At 37.0% G+C, this 19355-nt stretch overlaps 1 protein-coding gene across 1 annotated transcript in view; it reads left to right on the forward strand.

Annotated features, from left to right (window-relative positions):
* RNLS (renalase, FAD dependent amine oxidase) overlaps nt 1-19355 on the forward strand; it is a 221223-nt gene that overhangs the window by 188991 nt on the left and 12877 nt on the right. Inside the window, exon 6 of the mRNA XM_070431897.1 lies at nt 9500-9675. Coding sequence (XP_070287998.1) covers nt 9500-9675 — 176 coding nt within the window. The remainder of the gene's footprint in view (nt 1-9499; nt 9676-19355) is intronic.

Below are 19355 nucleotides of genomic sequence, written 5' to 3' on the forward strand. Positions count from 1 at the left end.
CTTTCCTTTAAAGAATCACACTGTCTGCATATAATCATACTGGGGACTCTGAGAAATCCTATACAATTTTGTTTAAAACAAACATTTCAAAAATAGATTTGTCCCAAAGAATTTCATTGTTTGTTTTGTCAAATAATGATTAATACGGCATGGGTCATCCTGTGAGCAACACTGACCCAGGAATCACAGAAATATTATGACTAAAGTTATACAACCAAGGAGGGGGAAGACAGAACTTCTAACTCGACATCCACAGCTCAACCGATGTCCCCTCAAAACTGGCAGTGCAATCAGGATGGAGAAAGGGATCTGATTCATTCATTCTAAATAAAGCAGATCTTGCTTCTTTTCTTTTTCAAGGCAAACTAGGTTTTTTCTTTATCTTGTGGGTTTTTTGGTGTGTTTTTTTGTCAGTGTTTATCCCCCCACACCCTCTTTCACCTCCAAGCATATATCTTGTTTTTGAAAGGGAAAAATATCACTGCCGATTTTTCTATCAATCTTAGATGGTATATCATAGTTTTCCTAGGAAGAGTTAGGAACTACCTTCAACAGGAAGAGAACAAAACACTTTTAGACTTGAATTATATTTCTTGTCTTTTAAAAAGAGTACCCTTATAGCCCTATCATTTCCTCCTTTTTAACAGATATTTTACCTTTAAAAAGGAAAGCAGCCGAAACCGGTTTGGCTCGGTGGATGGAGCGTCGGCCTGCGGACTGGGGGGTCCCAGGTTCGATTCCGGTCAGGGGTATGTGCCTGGGCTGCGGGCACATCCCCAGCGGGAGGTGTGCAGGAGGCGGCTGATCGATGTTTCTCTCTCATTGATATTTCTAGCTCTCTGTCTCTCTCCCTTCCTCTCTGTAAAAAATCAATAAATATTTAAAAAAAAAAAAAAAAGGAAAGCAGGGGCTTGTCAGGGAATTTTGGTATCAGTTGCTGACAAGAATACAATTTCTCCATTAGTTTTTCTTTCTGGATCTTTTTTAGGCCAATTATTTTCTCCTGTCAGTTCCCTCGTTACTGTTATCTGTGTCTCCCCAAAGAGCCTGTTCATTCAGACCTCTTCAGTGATTTTCATTGGCTAATTAAAGCAGTTGCTATTATCAATTAATACAGTCCCCTACCTCCAGGGAAATAATAGTAAGAAAATAAAGCTACTATTGCTCCTCAGAGACGATAGGAGAAAAATGAAATAAGCAAAGGGGAAAACTATGAGTAAAATCATTTTTTTTCTGTGCCTGGCCCATCCTGTCATTTCAGAAGTTTACACTTCCAGATCCTTACTCTTCAGTTAAAACCATAAAATTGTGTTGAATGAGTATAAACACTTATTACAAAAGTCACCACTGAAGATAAGGTTGGAAGTAATGAAGTTGCCTGTGACATGAGTAGGGCTCTTGTAGATGAATTTTGGCCTCTGTAACCTATACATAAGAAATAGGTCTGATGCCCTAGCTGGTTTGGCTCAGTGGATAGAGCGTCGGCCTGCAGACTCAAGGGCCCCAGGTTCGATTCCGGTCAAGGGCGTATACATTGGTTGCGGGCACATCCCCAGTAGGGAGTGTGCGGGAGGCAGCTGATCGATGTTTCTCTCTCATCGATGTTTCTAACTCTCTATCCCTCTCCCTTCCTCTCTGTAAAAAATCAATAAAAAATAAATAAATAAATAAAATTAAAAAAAAGAAATAGGTCTGAGATTATTAAAAAGCAAATAAAACCCATAGGTGGTCCCTCTGAACAGTGAGGCCTCGTTCCTGATTCCGGGCCAGCAGCAGACATACAGCACAGCAGACACACTGCCAACGACGTGGAATGCCAAATGGCAGAGTGCTACATGCTTGTTTGGGTTGGCGCTGCTAAGGAGAGGAGGAAGGGGAGAAATATCAGAAGCAGATATCGTTCCATCTCAGTCTCCTTTTCCCCTCCCCACCCTTCTATCCCTTTCACCTCCTATTCTTTCTTGGAGGCTGGGTTAAATTTTTTGTTGTTGGAGAAACTGATGTGATTGGCTTACTCTCAGTTGCATTTGCTGGTGGGCCCTGGAGCCATATGAAAGAGCTAAATTGTAATAAGAGCTTTCATGGCTAGAGGGCAAGGATAGTTGAGCCAGTTCCACATGGAGCGGGAAAGGGAAACTTACGACTAATTTCTACTGCCAGGGAGAAGGCAAAAGGAGAGCTGACCATTAGCACCCCCAAACTGTGGCTCTCAAGTCCTGTCCAGTTCCTCTCTTCACATGAATTTGCTTGCTAAAATCCATTTGCACACACTGTCGGTGCCAGGCCATTTAGCAGATAATGGTTCTCTAATGGTTTTGCCTATGTGTCAACGCCCCCACCCCCCCCCTCCCCCCAATTAAGATGTACATCTCAATGGAGTTTCTTAAGGTATCAAGCACTGCACTAGATACCCGTGTGCTCATTTGAATGAATCAGTAATTAAAGAAGCATTTTCACCCATTCCTTGATGCTCTTGCCCTGCAGCTATAGTGTTAGCCACTCGGTTTTCTTTAGTCCTCTACTTCCTTGTCGGGGATGAAACCTAGAGCTGGCCTTAGACTTCTGTCTTTTGAAAGACCCAACTTCTGACCAACTTGATGACCCGACTTCTGTCCCTTGTAGATACTGCCAAAAATGAACTTTATCAGGTGGAAAAGATCTCGGTAGTATTTACATCTGAAAAGGCAGTCCCAGTGAGTTTGAGTTTGTGTGACCTAAGAATGTACACTTCTCATATGGTTACAGAAGAAATCAGAAATGGTGACAAATCTGGTCAGAAGAGGGAAGGGAATAGTCTAAGTTAAATTTTTCTATATATCCAATTTTCTAGGACAATATAAAACATTGGATCTTCCTTCATCACCTTAAATTTGTTTTCCTAAAACAATATACTTCAGGATTTTTTTCCCCCAGAAGTATCTATTCTGATTCATTGACTATGCTTGTCAACCAATTCCAGGCTGTTTTATTTTATTATTTTTTTAAGTATATTTTATTGATTTTTTACAGAGAGGAAGGGAGAGGGATAGAGAGTCAGAAACATCGATGAGAGAGAAACATTGATCAACTGCCTCCTGCATACCTCCCACTGGGGATGTGCCCGCAACCAAGGTACATGCCCTTGACCAGAATCGAACCTGGGACCTTACAGTCCACAGGCCGACGCTCTATCCACTGAGCCAAATCAGTTAGGGCCAGGCTGTTTTAATAATTCATTTACACACATGGCAAAGCAAGTCTTGCCACAGTGACTTTTCAAAAGCTTTAAATATTCTCATTGCCTTATTTTTTTCTTTAGAATCATTTATTCTAATTCCAAAAACTTTTTGTAGAATTACGATTTTTTTCCTCACAGTTATTGCTGGTATATAGGAAAATTAATTTAATATAAAAATTAAACTAATTTGATGGATTCTATTTTGGTTCACTATTGTTTTCGATTATATGATCTCCCTTCTTCCTAGTAATTATAAACTTTATTTATATGTTTTATCTTAATGCACTGACCAGAGCATTGATATTACAAAGCATCCTTGGTTTATATTGATTTTACTGTGAAAATCTATATTATTTAATTATAAAGTATGATATAAATCATCAGCTTAAAGATTATCTCACTTAGAGGCCACTTTTTTTCATATTGTATCTCTATTTCCCATGAATTTATATTAAATGCTAATAGATGCCTTTTAAATACATATTGAATTATTATATGTTTCTTAATTACACATGTTAACATGAAAAAATGTGCCTACTATTTAAGAGAAGAATTATCTGTAGTTTGGTGTGTTGATATGGGTAAATGTGATGTGTATCTACAATCAACATATTTGCTTGACAATTTTAAATAAATCATAACTGAAGCAACCACATCCTGAAGACTTTTTTTTTTTCTATTTCATTTATGTATTTTGGTTAAGACTGATGTCTTTTATGTTGCATTACTTTTGATAACTTTCTTTTCCAAGAAAAATCACTTCGTTTCTTTCAGATTTGAAAGTTTACTAGCACAGACGTGTACACTTGTATGGCTCTGTATGTGATACATCCTATCAGTGGAAGAAAATGGGCATGCTTGCCTGTCTTTGGAGTGGAAAAAACAAAAAAGAAATAAAATGTCTCCCCTGAGATGCCAAACCACATATTCGCCCTCAGGCAGACTTGGTGCCAGAATTTATTCTGCCAGTATATTCTATAAACCTAGTTAAAGTAGTCATGGGCAGTGTTGCCCCAAGGCATCTGGCAGACCGGAAAGTAAATCTCCAAAGGAACACTCTTTAAACTTAGGCCTCAAAGTATTTCTCCATAAAGTTCCTAGGAACTTTAGGCTCACAATAGAAACATGGGCTCAAAATAGGGGGAAAAAATCACAAAACACACAAAAGGCAGTACACCATCATGAGCAATAGCCACCCAAACAACAGAAAGCAGAATCACACTCATAAAGATTTTGGAACAACCAAATACACAATATGACATACTGACGATGTTTAAAGAAATAAAAGAATACTAACAGTGTGATTAGAGATAAAGAAACTATCAAAATTAATCATGCATATTTGAAAAGTAGAACCTTTGTAAGTGAAGAATAAAAATAATTTAAATTTGAAATTTAAAGGACATATTAAACATCAGAATACTTACATGGATGTAGGGAGAGTGTTGAACTGAAAGACAAATCAGAAGAAATTACATAGAATCTAGCATAGAGAGACAGAAACGGAAAATATTAAAAGGAGATCAAGATATAAGACGATAGCATGAGAATATCTGTCATTTATCTAATCAGAGCTCCCTGAAGACAGAATAGAGAGAATGGGAAGAATTAATGACTGAACAATTTCCAAAATTAATGACAAAAAAGAGTCTTCAGATTCAGAACACCCAATGAAGTCAAAGAAGGTAAACAAAAAGAAACTCAAGCTTCAAGATAACAAAGTAAAATAGCAGAACACCAAAGGCAAAGAGAAAACAAGGGAAATATCCAGATATAAAAGAAAAGTTACCTGCCAAGGACCTGCAATCAAATTAAGAGTTGACTTCTTAACAGCATCACTAAAAGCTAACCTACATTGGAATAAGTTCTTTAAAGTGCTGAGAGAAAATATTTTCAATCTATTATTATATACCAAGGATAACTGTCTTTCACAAATAAGGATTAAATAAAGGTATTTTTAGAAAAACAAAAACTGAGAGAGTTGACCTTGAACAGAATTTCACTAAAGAACTTCAAAAGAAGATACTTTGGGAAAAGGAAAATGCCCCTGGAGAGAAGATGTGAAATCCACAAAGGAAGCTGTGGATAAATATAAACAAATACTGACTGTATTAAAACAAAGCTAAAAAAGTAAATCCTGAACAACAAAAGCATATAAAATCAGAGTTAAAATATTTTAAGTTCTTATGTTATGCAGAAGGATAAAGATAGTAATTTTTTACTTTAATATGGATAATTAAGTCTATGGGTAATCCCTAAACATAGAAATAAACTCTATAACTTCCAAACTAATAAAGGGGAAGAAATAAGGAGTAAAAGTTGTTTAATCAAAAAGAAGGCAAAATTTTACAGAGAAACAAAGAAATTTTAAAAAAGTGGATCACATAGAAAGCAAAAAATAAACTTTAAGGTGAAAGGCATTTCTAAATGAAAGATATTCATAACATATTGTTAAAAGGTATCAAGAAATATCAGGAAACTAGTAATATAGTTTCAATATAAAGCAAAAATTTTTAGTAATCAAGCACACACAAAAATCTTAAGACTTTAGTTGATTTAGAATCACACAATTAGTAAGATTCAATGAACTTAAAATGTTAATTCAACATCTAAAAAATTATATTCAAGCACACATATAATACTTTTGAAAACTGACTATGTATAAAGCCAGTTAAATCTTAAAGTAGCATTCAAATCACATTCTCTGACTTCACATAATTGAGTTAGGATTTGTTTTAAAAATGTATTTTATTGTAAACAGCATAGAGTTAGATATTATTTTTTTAACCCAACATGATAATATTCATCTTATCTTTAACTAAGCAACTTTAATTATCAAATCAAATAGAGACTGAGCCAAAGAAGCAAGAGAAAGCTGAGACTCGGAAGGGCAGCATAGAGTGACCATATGACTCAGCAATCCCACTCCTGGGTATATACCTAAGAGAAGTGAAAGCAGGGACTCAGATATTTGTACATCCGTGTTCATAGTAGCATTATCCAGAATAGCCAAAAGGTCAAAGCAACAGAAGTTACTTCTATGGATGAATGCATAAACAAGACGTGGCATATACATACAATGGAATATCAAGCAGTCTTAAAAAGAAAGGAAATTGGCACATGCTACAAAATGGATGAACCTTGAAGATATCATGTTAAGTGAAATAAGCCAGTCACAAAAGGACAACTATTGTATGATTCCACTTATATGAGGGATCTAGTATAGTCAAATTCATAGAGACAGAAATAGAATGGTGGTGGACCAAGGCTGGGTGAAGGGTTAGTGTTTAATGGGTAAAGAGTATCAGTTTGGGAAGATAAAGTTCTAGGTATGGATGGTAGTGATGGTTGCAAAACAATGTGAATGTACTTAATACCAGAGAACTGTAAGCTTAAAATAGGTTAAAATGACATATTTCATGTTATGTATATTTTACCACAGGGAAAAAGAAAAAGAAAAAAAAAAAACCTTCTGTGCCAACACCCCAGGAATAGTTCCTGGCGTGTTGATAGAATAATCAATCTTAATACTTTGAGAGGAATCAACTCTGTTATCCCTTTCTAAAACTGCTCTAACCACAGCATAGATAGATATAAAAGACTATTATCTACAAATGTCTCACGTTTATGTAGCACTTTATATTTGAAGAAAGGCTTTTATGTGTCCTAACCCATTTAATCCTCACGACAGCCTTATAAGGTAAATTGTAATACTCCCTTTTAATTCATGGAAGAAAGCAAAGTCTGAGAGATTAAATTGTCTAAGACCACGGAGCTATTAAGAATGCAAGGGTCCAAAATTCTACTGACTAAAGCCATTGATCTCCCAGCATACGGAAATAGTTGTCAACTTACTATGAACTTTACATTTAAAATGCCAAAAGCAAAGCGCAATGCTTGTTAAACTGAATAAAGAAAAGAAAAAGATAACATCATTACCTTCTCAGTAACCAAGGAGTAATGATTATACTGAATTTGCGCTCTGAATCCTATTAACATATTTGTGGCTTTTTATAATGCTCTATTTGCAAACCTTGGTCATATTTAAACTCTGGTTAGGTGTTTATATTTTTAAACATTTGCTTCTAAAAATACCCTTTAATTTGGGGGTGGGGGGGGGAGGTTTCCCTTAAAATGTACTGTTTTAGATTGTGGCTCTTCAAATTTTAATCTCAATTCTCAAAAACCTGTGTCTGATTCCACTAAAAACAAGGAGCCAGGTTGTTCTCTCATTGCTATGCAAGGACTGTTTCATTTGGGGTCTTAAATCTCCTTTTTTATTGCTCTCCTTGGAGTGCAAGGCTAATTTAAATGAGAGAACCCTTGCAACAATGCACCATCATCCCCTTCATAATTTTACCAGCTCCCCCTAGAACAAATGGCTCGGTGAGTGTAGCCTCTTGATTTTCAGCACGCAGCTAGCGTTCATTTTCCTCTGAAACCTGCCATAGAAAGTCACCTCAGAACCCCAACTCTCCTGCTGCAGAATGCTGACCCGATAGCTTTCACTGTCTCTGGGAAGATGTGGTACCTGGTGGAAGAGTGGTGGCATTGACACTCCCTTGCTGTGAATAGGCCTCCCTGAATTTATCACTGATAACAAAGACCTCCCTGTGGCAATATGCAATAGGTTCCACTGTAGTGGGATTGGGTGAAAGAGTGTGAGACGTTGCACTCCTTGGTCCTTCCCTCTGTGTGGTACCTGTACAGCCTACACTGATAGGTTAAACCCTGACCATTCAAAGAGATGCTCCCTTAATTTCCTTTTCAAGCCGGTCCAGCTACTGTGAGGGAAACAGTGGACAATCCCCTCACCTTTGCACTCACTGCCCATATTCTGAAGCCCAGTCTTCTCCAGACATGTAAAAATGTTTGCAGGCACTCACTTTATTTTAAAATGCTTACAGCATTTTGGGATGCTCTTCCCTCTTTGGGGGTAAAATTGATAACCCAGGATTCCCCGAGCAGAGAGCAATGGAAAAATGACGTACTCTCACAAAAAAATAACTCGACACCTACCACTTGGGCAACACCATGGGACCTTTCCCCTTGTGTGTATCTGATTCATTGTTTCTATTCCCATAGCTTACATTTATGAAGCGCCTACTCTGTGCCAGAAGGTGCTGAGCACATCACACGCCTTATATATTTAATCCACACCATACACCTAACATTCTGATTTTATATAAAACAATACAAAACCCTAAAGTGTAAAGAGGTTAAGTGGGCACATAACAATAAGTGACTTATGTTGCTCAACTTTCTTTCTGTTTAAAAGTGTAGAAACCTACCTTACATAGATCGTTGTCTTAACAATCCCAAACGAAAGAATTTTCAGAATCAGGCTTGACAACTCCTGTCATTACCTTAAAAGCTTTAATATTCTCTTCTCTAAGCAGGGGGGAGCACCAACTACACATTATCATTTCATGCATTTCAGATCTATTATTGTTTCCCATCAACTTCTCCTGGGCTTGATTTAAACAAATAAAAATAGCAGGCAGACTCTTGCTAACATTCCTTCCAAGCCTGTATTTTCTAAATGCCTCGGTCACTTTGCTTTCAACTTCGAACTTTATTTGATTTTCCCATATTCTAAAGAGAGAAAGATACGAAGCAGACACTCATTATTTGTAATTGTGAAATATAGCAAAAAAAAAATGCAATGGCAAATAGAAGTGGAAAGTAGCTCCATGTTATAAATGAGGCAGACTTTTATTTTTAATGCTACTTAAAAGATAAAGGAGAATATTATAAGGTCAAGTCTGTTTTTAGAGAAAAGCCTGATTTTTTTTAAAGTGGTAACAATATTTTCCTCTAGCATTTAAATAATGTCAACAAAACACTTTGAAATCCATTTATCAAAAAACGAATAAGTATTTTTTGAACATCTACTTTGTTCTTAGAATTTAAGGAGAACATAGGTAATAAATGGTGCCTGCCCTAAAGAGTTTATAATTTAGTGGATGGGAAAAGATGAACATACCAATAATTTTAATTATACCCAGAGAAGTATATATTAGGTGCCCTCCCTTCCCATTCTTTAGCAAGACCTAAAATGTATTTTCTAAAGTACATCATGAATTTTTTCTTTTCTTCAGAGAAAATTGATTTTGGATTTCAGAAAGAGCCTAGTTTTATGCTCTAAAGAGTAGAATGCGTTGCCCCTCCATTTATTGTCTGACTATTGTGATCAATTCTTAAATCTGAGAGATTGAAAGGCTGAGAGACTCTTCCATGTTACCCACCCTAAGATGTACCTTTATGTTCCTCTTACACTAGTGTCATCAGAAATCGGGCCTTCCCTCGTGATTCAGACCACTGTCCCCTTTGGAGTTACACACTTGGAACGCGGCATTGAGGAGGTGCAAGAGTTAATCTTCCAGCAGCTGGAAAACATTTTGCCAGGTTTGCCTCAGCCAGTTGCTACCAAATGCCAGAAATGGAGACATTCACAGGTAATCATGGAACCCAGTAGTATGAGTACAATTTTCTTAACAGCTCAGCAAAACTGACTTGGCTTTTTCTGATCCTTTGCCTAATGTGTAAGCATAAACGTCTACAGGTTTTATGATCCTGTTATTTCTCAATAAGAAATGCATACAATTTTCCCCAATCTAACGTGCAAATTTTAGCATCTCCAGACATATACCCTGAAAAGCTTGGCTTTCCTATGCAAGCAAGGCAAGTTACATATCCAAATGCAGCTGTTTCCCTGGGGTTTTTCTAAATCAGTACTGTGGTTATATAGAAACCACTGTAACCTCCCAAATTTTTGCAATACGTCAAATTAACCTCATTAAGTGTATTTTGCTACCACAGTTTTCATTTTTATTAAGTTCCCACTTTGGTTTTGACTGCTGCCAGCAGAGCTCTTTGCGGGAGAAAGATGAATGCCTGCATAGATCAGCCAGTTAGGCTGGTTTTCAGGGTTAGATAAACCTGCTGATCTCAGGACTAGTTCAAACTTAAAGCTCGGTAACACTAAGTAAATGTTGACTTTTCTGAAAGTTGCTGCATATTTCAGTAGAAGTTTGCGAGTATTCCTAGAAAAAGCCTTTTGATCTGTAAACTCTGTTGCGAAGTTATTTAGGGACAGTGGAGCAAAGGGCAGGAAGGGGAAAGACACAGTGAGCTGTCTATTTTTTTTTCTAAGATTTCTGAGCCCATAGATGAACTGATTTATCAGCACTATTGGTCATCTCAGCTGTAAGCCTTCAGAAAGAGTGGTGTTGTGAGATATCGCAGCAGATTTTGTATATGTTAAAGGGTTTCCCAAAATGAAAGGAAAGGGGAGATTGTAAATGACTTCCTAAAATTGCTACAGGAATATGTGTTTACCCACATTCTCAAGTTAAATTATACAGGGAACCTAGTACACAGCTATAGTACACAGCAAGTCACTTTGCAATTTATAAACATCCTTTAAAGAAACAATGGTTTATGAGTTTCTTCCTGTGGCTTCCTTTAAATAATTTATTAATAAGCCAAAAATATGGGTTAAAGTCTACTCATTTCTTAAAATTTAAAATGTTGTAGAAATAGATTGGACCTTACCACAAAATGGCCTATTCAAAGTTGTGCAATATCACAAAACGTAATAAAAAAATTTTTTGAACACGAAGTACATCCAAACCCTAGAAATGCTTTTTATTACAATTTGGATGTTCTCTCTTGAAATTATTCCAGTACATTTACGGCTCTGTAGTCATTAAATCTACATTGCTGCAAAGCCTGGAAGGGAATAAGTTGTCATTCAACCTTAGAAGTTTGCATTTTCCACCATTCATATATTTCCCTAGTACCTTGAGCAGCATTCTACAGAACATAGCATTGTCACTGATAGCAGAGATCTTACCTGCATTGTGAGATGATAGCTAGATAGGTGATAGCTAGATAGATGATAGATAGATAGATAGATAGATAGATGATAGATAGAATCTCTACATCATCTTAGAAAAAGAAATAATGACAGGTTCAGAGACTTAATAGCATTTAACTAGTTAGTTTTCAATTATTACCTCCAAGAGAACATTTCTTCAATGCTTTTAAAAGGTCCGTCTAAGCCTTTGAACTGTAACATAAATGTGTGCACCCCTCCTCCCTTGCCATCCAGAACACATGATCTACCTTTGATAATTCATCAATGTTTGTGTATGGATATGGTCTAATATAGTGCTTAAACTGAAGGGAAGGATGGTGTAGAAATAAAGACACACAAAAAAAGAGAGAGGAACAAACAACTGATTTCGACCTTTTTCCTATTTCTAATTAATGGTACCGTCCCCTTGTAGGGGAAATTCCACCCATATTTTTTCCAGCCTGTGTTCCCTCTTTTTTCTCCACCCCCTCTCCTGCTCTACCCAAATCTTCCCCTATTTTTCACACTCTACCCCTTCTTTTCCTCTCTCTCTCTCTCTCTCTGACCTTTAAACCCTCATTTTATGAAATCCTAGACAGAGCACAGAACTGCCGTCCCATACTTCAAGCAGTGGTGGTATACCCCTCGTTTCTACACCCCTCAGACTTAACTTTTTATCTACATTCATTTTTGTTTTCTCTTTTTTTGTGTGATCCCTACACTGCTGGGTTGCTTGGGAGAAGAAGAAAAAGGGAGGTTGCAGTGATGAGCACCCACAGTGTGGCAGACCTGGAGCTGGGCAATTCTAAGATGTGTTCTCACTTAGAATATCAAAGTAGCCCGAGAGGTTGCTAGTTTTAACCACTACACCACTGAGAAAAACAAAGCCTGGGAGGATGAACAAAATTCCCGTAGGCCCCTTGGCTAGAAATGACAAAACCCATCCATCCATTTGTCTCTCGAGTCCTTCACTTCTTTTCTCTGACTCTGTGTTCCCTCGTCACAGACCCCATTTCCTATCACCACAAATTCCAAAGCTTAAAACAACATAAATGTATTATCTTACAGTTCTGGAGTTCAGAAGTTCAAGGTGGGTCTCACTAAAATCAAGGTGTTGGCAGGGCTGTGCTTCTTCTGGTGCAGCTTCTAGGAGAGGATCCATGTTCTTGCCTCTTACACTTTCTAGCAGCTGCCCACAGTCCTTGGCTGGAGGCCCGTTCCGCCATCTTCAGAGCCAGCAAAGTGGGTAAAGTCCTTTTCACTCTGACCTGTTCTGCTGCCTCACACATTCTTTAAGGCCCCTTGTGATTACATTGGGCTCACCTGGATGATCGAGGCTACTTTCCCACATTGGGCTCACCTGCATAATCGAGGCTACTTTCCCCATTACCCTTTATGAGAAGAGCATCAGTCCTTTAAGGCTCAAGGCACTCAAAGGAAGTGAGTGCTGTCTGAAAAAGACAAGGGAGTGTTGAGTGGGGCAGGGGAGGCAATTTCTTGTTTTCCCATGTTGTTCTCCCAGGGTTGCCTCTAAAATCACACACCACATTGGCAGCAGGAAGGTGAAAGATTTTTATTCTTTACTCATTTATTAAATAAGCATGTAATGAATGCCTGAGACATGGCTAGTACTCTGCTCATAGAACCCTAGAGGGTTGCTGAAGGCCTCTCCTAAAAGACTAAATGAAATGTTTTTGTCTTGAGTAAGATAACGGTGCATTCTTGTGGGTGCTGCTCATCAAGGAGGAAAAAGGCAGATGAGGAAAGAAGGCGTGTTGGAAAGACTTGGGAGCTGCTCTGTGCCTCCCATTTGGGGTTTGAAGAAAACACTTGCGTAGGTGGTGCAAACAAACTTAGCAAAGCGATGGCAGATCTTCCGTGGTTCTCGGTTCCTCCCTTTTGCAGCTATTTGCCCTCCATAATTTAAATGTTTATCCAGTTAATATAGCTCGATACCTGGGCTGTGAAACATTGAATAAGGGTTTCTGTAACTAGTATGCTATATTTATTCTTTCAGCGGAAGAGTAATAACTGAAGACGCCTTTCCATGTACCTTGATGGGGACATGTCATCAGTTTGATAATCTTAATATTCTCACCACTACTACTTGCTGTGCTCTCCTCTGTTTCAGGTTCTATCATGATGCTCTCTCAAACTATAAGATATGTCTGATTTGCTTGAAATTTTAATTTTCCCCATCAGTGGCCATTTTCTTCACTTTATTTGCACACAAATGGATTATTTTTTTTTGTTATTACCAAATGTATTTTTAAATAATAAGGAGAGCCCTAGCTGATTTTGCTCAGTGGATAGAGCGTCAGCCTGTGGACTGAAGGGTCCCAGGTTTGATTCCGACCAAGGGCACATGCCCGGGTTGCAGGTTCCATCCCCTCCCCCCAGTAGGGGGCATGCAGGAGGCAGCCAATCAACAATTCTCTCTCATTAGTATTTCTATTTCTCTATCCCTCTCCCTTTCTCTCTGAAATCAATAAAAATATATTTTTAAAAGGAAATTCTGAGGTAACTATATGCTTAGGAGAAACTAATAAACAAAGGTTTAAAAAAAACACTAAGGAGAACAGGAGGGGAATTTAAGGAGATAAGAAAGAGGAGAGGGAGGTAGCAAATGAATATATTGGTACCTTTGGCCAACTAAATAGATTTGGACTAGCATATTAAGCTTTTGTGATAGAATTAGAACTCAGTTATCTTCTATAGTTACATTTCCTCATTTGGTCTTTTGCCCTGAGCCTGTACTTTCTCCCCAATGGTAGTCTTTTCATATTTTTTTTTAAGAAGAAGGATCATGAACTCTTTATGAATCTGATAAAAGCTATAAGCATGAAAATTGTCATTATTTCAAAATATGCAAGTACATATAAACACAACATTGCATATAATTATAAGGCTTTATAAGCAACCTAAAGTCCTCCCATAAACACAGCATCAATGACACCTGCTGTGAAAGTCTTATTACTATCACCTCAATAAATCAAGGGCTTATTATGTCCGTCTTGTGTTGCAAAGAAACACAATTCACCAAACAAAAGGAATGTAAAGTAATTCAAATTTCTACTAGTATGTTTTATAGAACTTTAAAGAACATTAGGAATACTTCATCCTCAGGAGTAAGTGTTAAGTCTCTTTTCTCATTCACTGTATATCCCCCTCTGGAAGCTCCCTCAAATTTATTTGCACCCTTACGATTTAATTCCCCACACAGTTTACTCTGACAATCAGCCATGTGGCTCATCTCTTTTTCTGTCTTTTCTCTCTTCAGCCTCCCATTCACATGCTCCACTTTTGACTCTATCCTTTTTATTTCCTCCTTAGACAAGTAAAACTTTGCCTTTTTCAAAGCAAATTCCCGTTTTTACTTCCTCAGATCTTCCTCACCTGAATACCTCAGTTGGCATAGAACTACCCAGGAATTAGGAAGAATAAAAGAGAAAGGAAGAAATATGCACCCAGAATTTTCCTTAGAGATTTGTGTGTGGTAGGGAAGAAGGAAATATACAGAGAAAAGCCTAAGACACCCATATACTTACATTATTCCCTTATGAGATTAATTTCTGGTGGGTAATTATGTCTAATTTCAGCATTGGAAGGTCAGGTGGTGATTCATAATTTCATATTTTCTTTCTTATTCACCTTCTGCTGTATCTTCCTAACTTTCTTTTTGTAGATAGGTAAGAACTAGAAAGCAGTGACTGATTATAGGAATATACCCTAATTATAAACTAAAGGATTGTCCCTGTCAAAGTAGTCAGTCACCTTCATAAAGCTGCACCCTTATTTCAAAAAGATGGGGCTTCTCTTTCAGAGCCTGACATGCCTTCTTTGGCATATTATCAGTTGGATTGGATGGTTGCAATCTGAACCAATCAAAGTCATTTGGACTTAAACCTTTTTAATAAAATGGGTGGTCAACTTTGACAATTTTTTAAAAATGCTTTTATAGATACAACTAAAGAAATACAGCTGTTTCTGTTAATCTGTTTTAATGTGACTCGTAGGCTGAATCTAAAAGCAGTTCAAAGCTGGTACCCCTAAGAGACATTGGCCAGTGCATCGTTATGGATTTCAATATATGGTCTTCTAGGATAAGTATTTGAAAGAAAATAATCAATGTGTTTATGAGCTTAAGTACATTTGTTATGTTGTTTAGTAGTGTTTCTGCAATAAAATCATGGTTTTTTTGGTCATTCTGCCACTAGTCCTATGACTTTTCTCCCACATTTGTGTTTATAATTCCTGGACTTTTAATAATGTGCTGTGATTATGATCTTGGACTTTGGAGTTAGACAGACTTTGGTTCAAACCTTGGCTCTCCATATGCCTTTGAGCAAGCTAGATGGCAACTCTAATCCTCAGGGGCCTAAGCTATAAATGGTAACAACTGAACCTACCTGGAGGGTTAGTGGTTCAAATGAATGAGAGAACACGGAAGAAAACATTTACTACAGACACTAGAACAAAGCCAGTTTTCAGTAAGTGTCACTAAGCAGTGGGAACAAGAGGATGAGGAGGAAAGGTGACAGGTGAAGGTGCTTCCATGGCCCTTTCTTAGTCAGGAGCTTAGCTCTATGTCCCTTGCTCTCTTTCATTGATTAACTTTCTTCATGCCCTCATACTGCCCCATTTTTTTCTTTTTTCATACCCTTCTCTTTTTAGTTTCTCGCTCTTCTCTTCTCTTCTCTTTTCTCTGTTTTACATATGCAGATAGTTCTGGACAGGGATGTTTCAGAAGACTGATTCAATGCCAGAAGCTATGACACTTACTCATACCACAGGGACTGTTGAGTAATATAAGAACAAAGTGAGATAAAAATGGTGGATCCCTGTGGACACAAGCAACTCTTCTCACTTGAGTATTTTTGAAGCTTATAGATTTTTCAGCTTCTTGACATTCATTCCTAAACTAACTTGCACATTTTCCAGTGTTTGGCAAATTTAGCACATTTATGCCATGAGTCAACATTTCCTGGCATGAAATTATGGCCATGAGCAGTCTTGCCTATGTGCTATAAGTTTGCAGTAAACTAGGAAGAGCCAAACAGGCCTTTTGGGATCAGTGGACCATGGTATGACCCAATCCATCAACAGCAGGAACTCTAACAGGTGTCAGTCCTACGCAAACCATTGAGTAATCTCCCGCCTCTTTGTCACTAGCACATAATTAACTAGTTATTTCAGCTTATTATGAGGTAGCTACATATGTATGAGATCATCAGCTGAGAAATGCTGATCATTGAATTAAGGATGTACAATCATAGTTTCTTTGAGGTTTTATGAGGAGATATTTCCCCTTTTCACAAAATCCCATATTATGTGAGGTATTAAACGTTTTAACACATATATGTTTAATTAGATTATTTTACTCAAGTCCTCGTGGGACTTACTCTGCCATGTAGTCAGCATCACACTTATTCAGAAGAACTAATTACTGTGAACAGCACTACTTTATAGAAAGCTTTAAAAAGGAGTCTGTGTTGCCTTTCCTGAACAAATGTTACATATAGTCACCTGCACCCAATATTACTACTTAAAACTGGGTGATGAATGTTATTCTATGAGCATGGACACCATAAGAGAAATAGGCTCTTTTCTATCACTATTACATAAAAGTTAAGTTTACTTGGTCTACTTAGAGTAGAGATCAGTGTTATGACATAAACCTAGCAAATGGAAAAAGTTTAGTTGACAAAAGCCATCTATACCCACATTAGAAAGTAATAATATATATTTATCATTTCATGTAACACCCATGTATTAAGGTCCTACTATGTGCCAGACATTGCTGGATTCTAAAGACTCAGAGACAGTTTCTTCCTTCAAGGAGTTTTCCATCTAATCAGCAAGGCCAACCACTAAACAGATAATCAAGTTATGGTGTAGTTTGTGATAAGAAAGGTATGCATGACATACCATGTGAACAAAGAGCAGATTTCAAAGGAGGTAGTTATAAATAGCTTTCTAAAAGAAGATGTCCCTTGAGCTAAATTCTACAAGAAGTCAGAGAGGCAAAGGTAATGATGTTGGAATGATGTTCCACCAACACATGTATTTTCCCAGAAGCAGAAGAATTCAAGGTACATTCTTTCTCTTCACCTTGGTCTTTGCCATTATCTGTTATAGCACTTCTATAAACCATGACAGTCTACATCATCATTTTATTAGAGTGTGTCTATATCTATCTATACACACACACACATATCTCTCTTAAAAATGCCATTTATTAATCCCCTACTCTGTGTAGCTCACTGAGCTTTGTAGGTAATTCCCTTCATTCTCCAACCACACAATGGAGTTTATACTCCTTCCCCATTGCATGGGTGAGAAAGTTGAGAATTAGAGAGCTCAGTAGCTTGTGTGAGGTTCTCCCACCAGGAAGTAGCAAAACTGGAATTCAAGCACAGGTCTATTTAAAAGCTAGTGCTTTTAAACACCTCACTCTACTGCTGGTAATTGTTTGAGTTCTGGCTTTCTCCCAAGTATGACACATTCTCATACTATCACTTTTGCTGCTGTCAGTTAGAAATAATAATAGTTAACATGTATACTTTGAGTTTAGAAAACACTTTTATGCTTTTTTTCATTTGATCCTCACAACAATTCTGACATGTTAGGAAGTAAATATTGCTATCTTTGCTTTAAGTGAGGAAACTGGGGTTCATGTTGAATGTTCTGCTTAACATTATGCAGCTAGTAAGGGACAAAATAGAAATTGGAACGTGTCACTTGAGATTCAAAAGCCCATGTTGCACACAATATACAAAAATTAACTAAACATGGATCATAGGCCTAAATGGGAAACCTTAAACTATAAATCCTCCAGATGAAAACATAGGAGAAACTCTTCGTGCTCGTGGGTTTGGCAAACATTTCTTACATAGGACACAAAAAAAACACAGGCCATAAAATAATTGATCAATTGGGCTTGATTAAAATTAAAAACAATGTTTTGGAAAGACATTGTTCAGCAAATGAAAAGATAAGCCACAGACTTAGAAAAAATGTTTGCAAAAACGTATATCTGATAAAAGACTGGTATCAAGAATATATAAAGAACTCTCACAAATCAGTAGTAAGAAAAAAATGGCCCAATCATTAAAAATGGGCAAAATATTTGAAAGAGTACTTTATATTTTTATTTTCATTTTTATTTTTCAATTACATTTTACTTTCAATATTATTTTATATTGGTTTCAGGTGTGCAGCATATTTAACATTTTTTAAATGGGCAAAGGACTTGAATAGACATTTCTCCAAAGAAGAGGTGCAAATGGTCAACAAGCACACAAAAAGATGTCCTATGTCATTAAGCATTAGGAAACTTCAAATTAAAACCACAATGAGCTATCATTTCACACCCACTAGGATAGCTATCACTAAAATAAAAAGAAGAAAGAAAAGAACAAGTGCAGTTGAGGATGCGAAGAAATTGGAATACCTGTACCTTGGTGGAAATATAAAATGATTCAGACACTGTAGTAAACAGTTTGACAGTTTCTCAATAAGTTACAGAATTACAACATTACCAAGCTATTATACTCCTAGATATATACCCAAAAGCATTGAAAACATGTGTTCAACCAAAAAATGTGTACACAAATATTTATAGCAGCACTATTCACAATAGCCAAAGGTAGAAAAAAACTATTTGTCCATCAACTGATGAAGGGATAAATAAAATGTGGTATATCCATGAAATGGAATATTAATCACCCTTAAAAAGAAAGGAATTAACCTCAGTTTTTAAGAATCAATCATTATATGGGAAGTGTGTTCAACATATGTCTAATAACAAGACCCATGGGAAATTATATAGAAATGCACATATTAAACATTTGAAGAACAACAACAACAAAAGCAGTGAAGTACTGATATATGCTATGACATGGATGAACCTTGAAAACATTATGCTAAGTGAAAGAAACCAGACACAAAGGCTGGTTTCTTGAATGATTCCATTTACATGAAATATCCAGAATAGGCAAATTTATGGAGACAGAAAGCAGATAAGTCTTTGCCAGTGGCTATTAGTAATGGAAAGTTTGATGTTATGTGTATTTTAACACAAAATAAAGAAAAGATGTAGATGGCTGTAAAAACGTTGACCATCCTTGGATTTTAGGAAATTGTAAATTAAAACTACAATGAGATACCACAACATACCTACTGGAATAGCTCAAATTAAAGACTACAAAGATACCAAATACCGGTGAGGATGTATAGCAACTGAAATTGTCACACGTCACTGAAATTGTCACATGG

The sequence above is a fragment of the Myotis yumanensis genome, unplaced genomic scaffold (genome assembly GCF_028538775.1).
Source record: "Myotis yumanensis isolate MYYU_CA2020_CCGP unplaced genomic scaffold, mMyoYum1.0.hap1 SCAF_13, whole genome shotgun sequence".
Taxonomy (NCBI): domain Eukaryota; kingdom Metazoa; phylum Chordata; class Mammalia; order Chiroptera; family Vespertilionidae; genus Myotis; species Myotis yumanensis.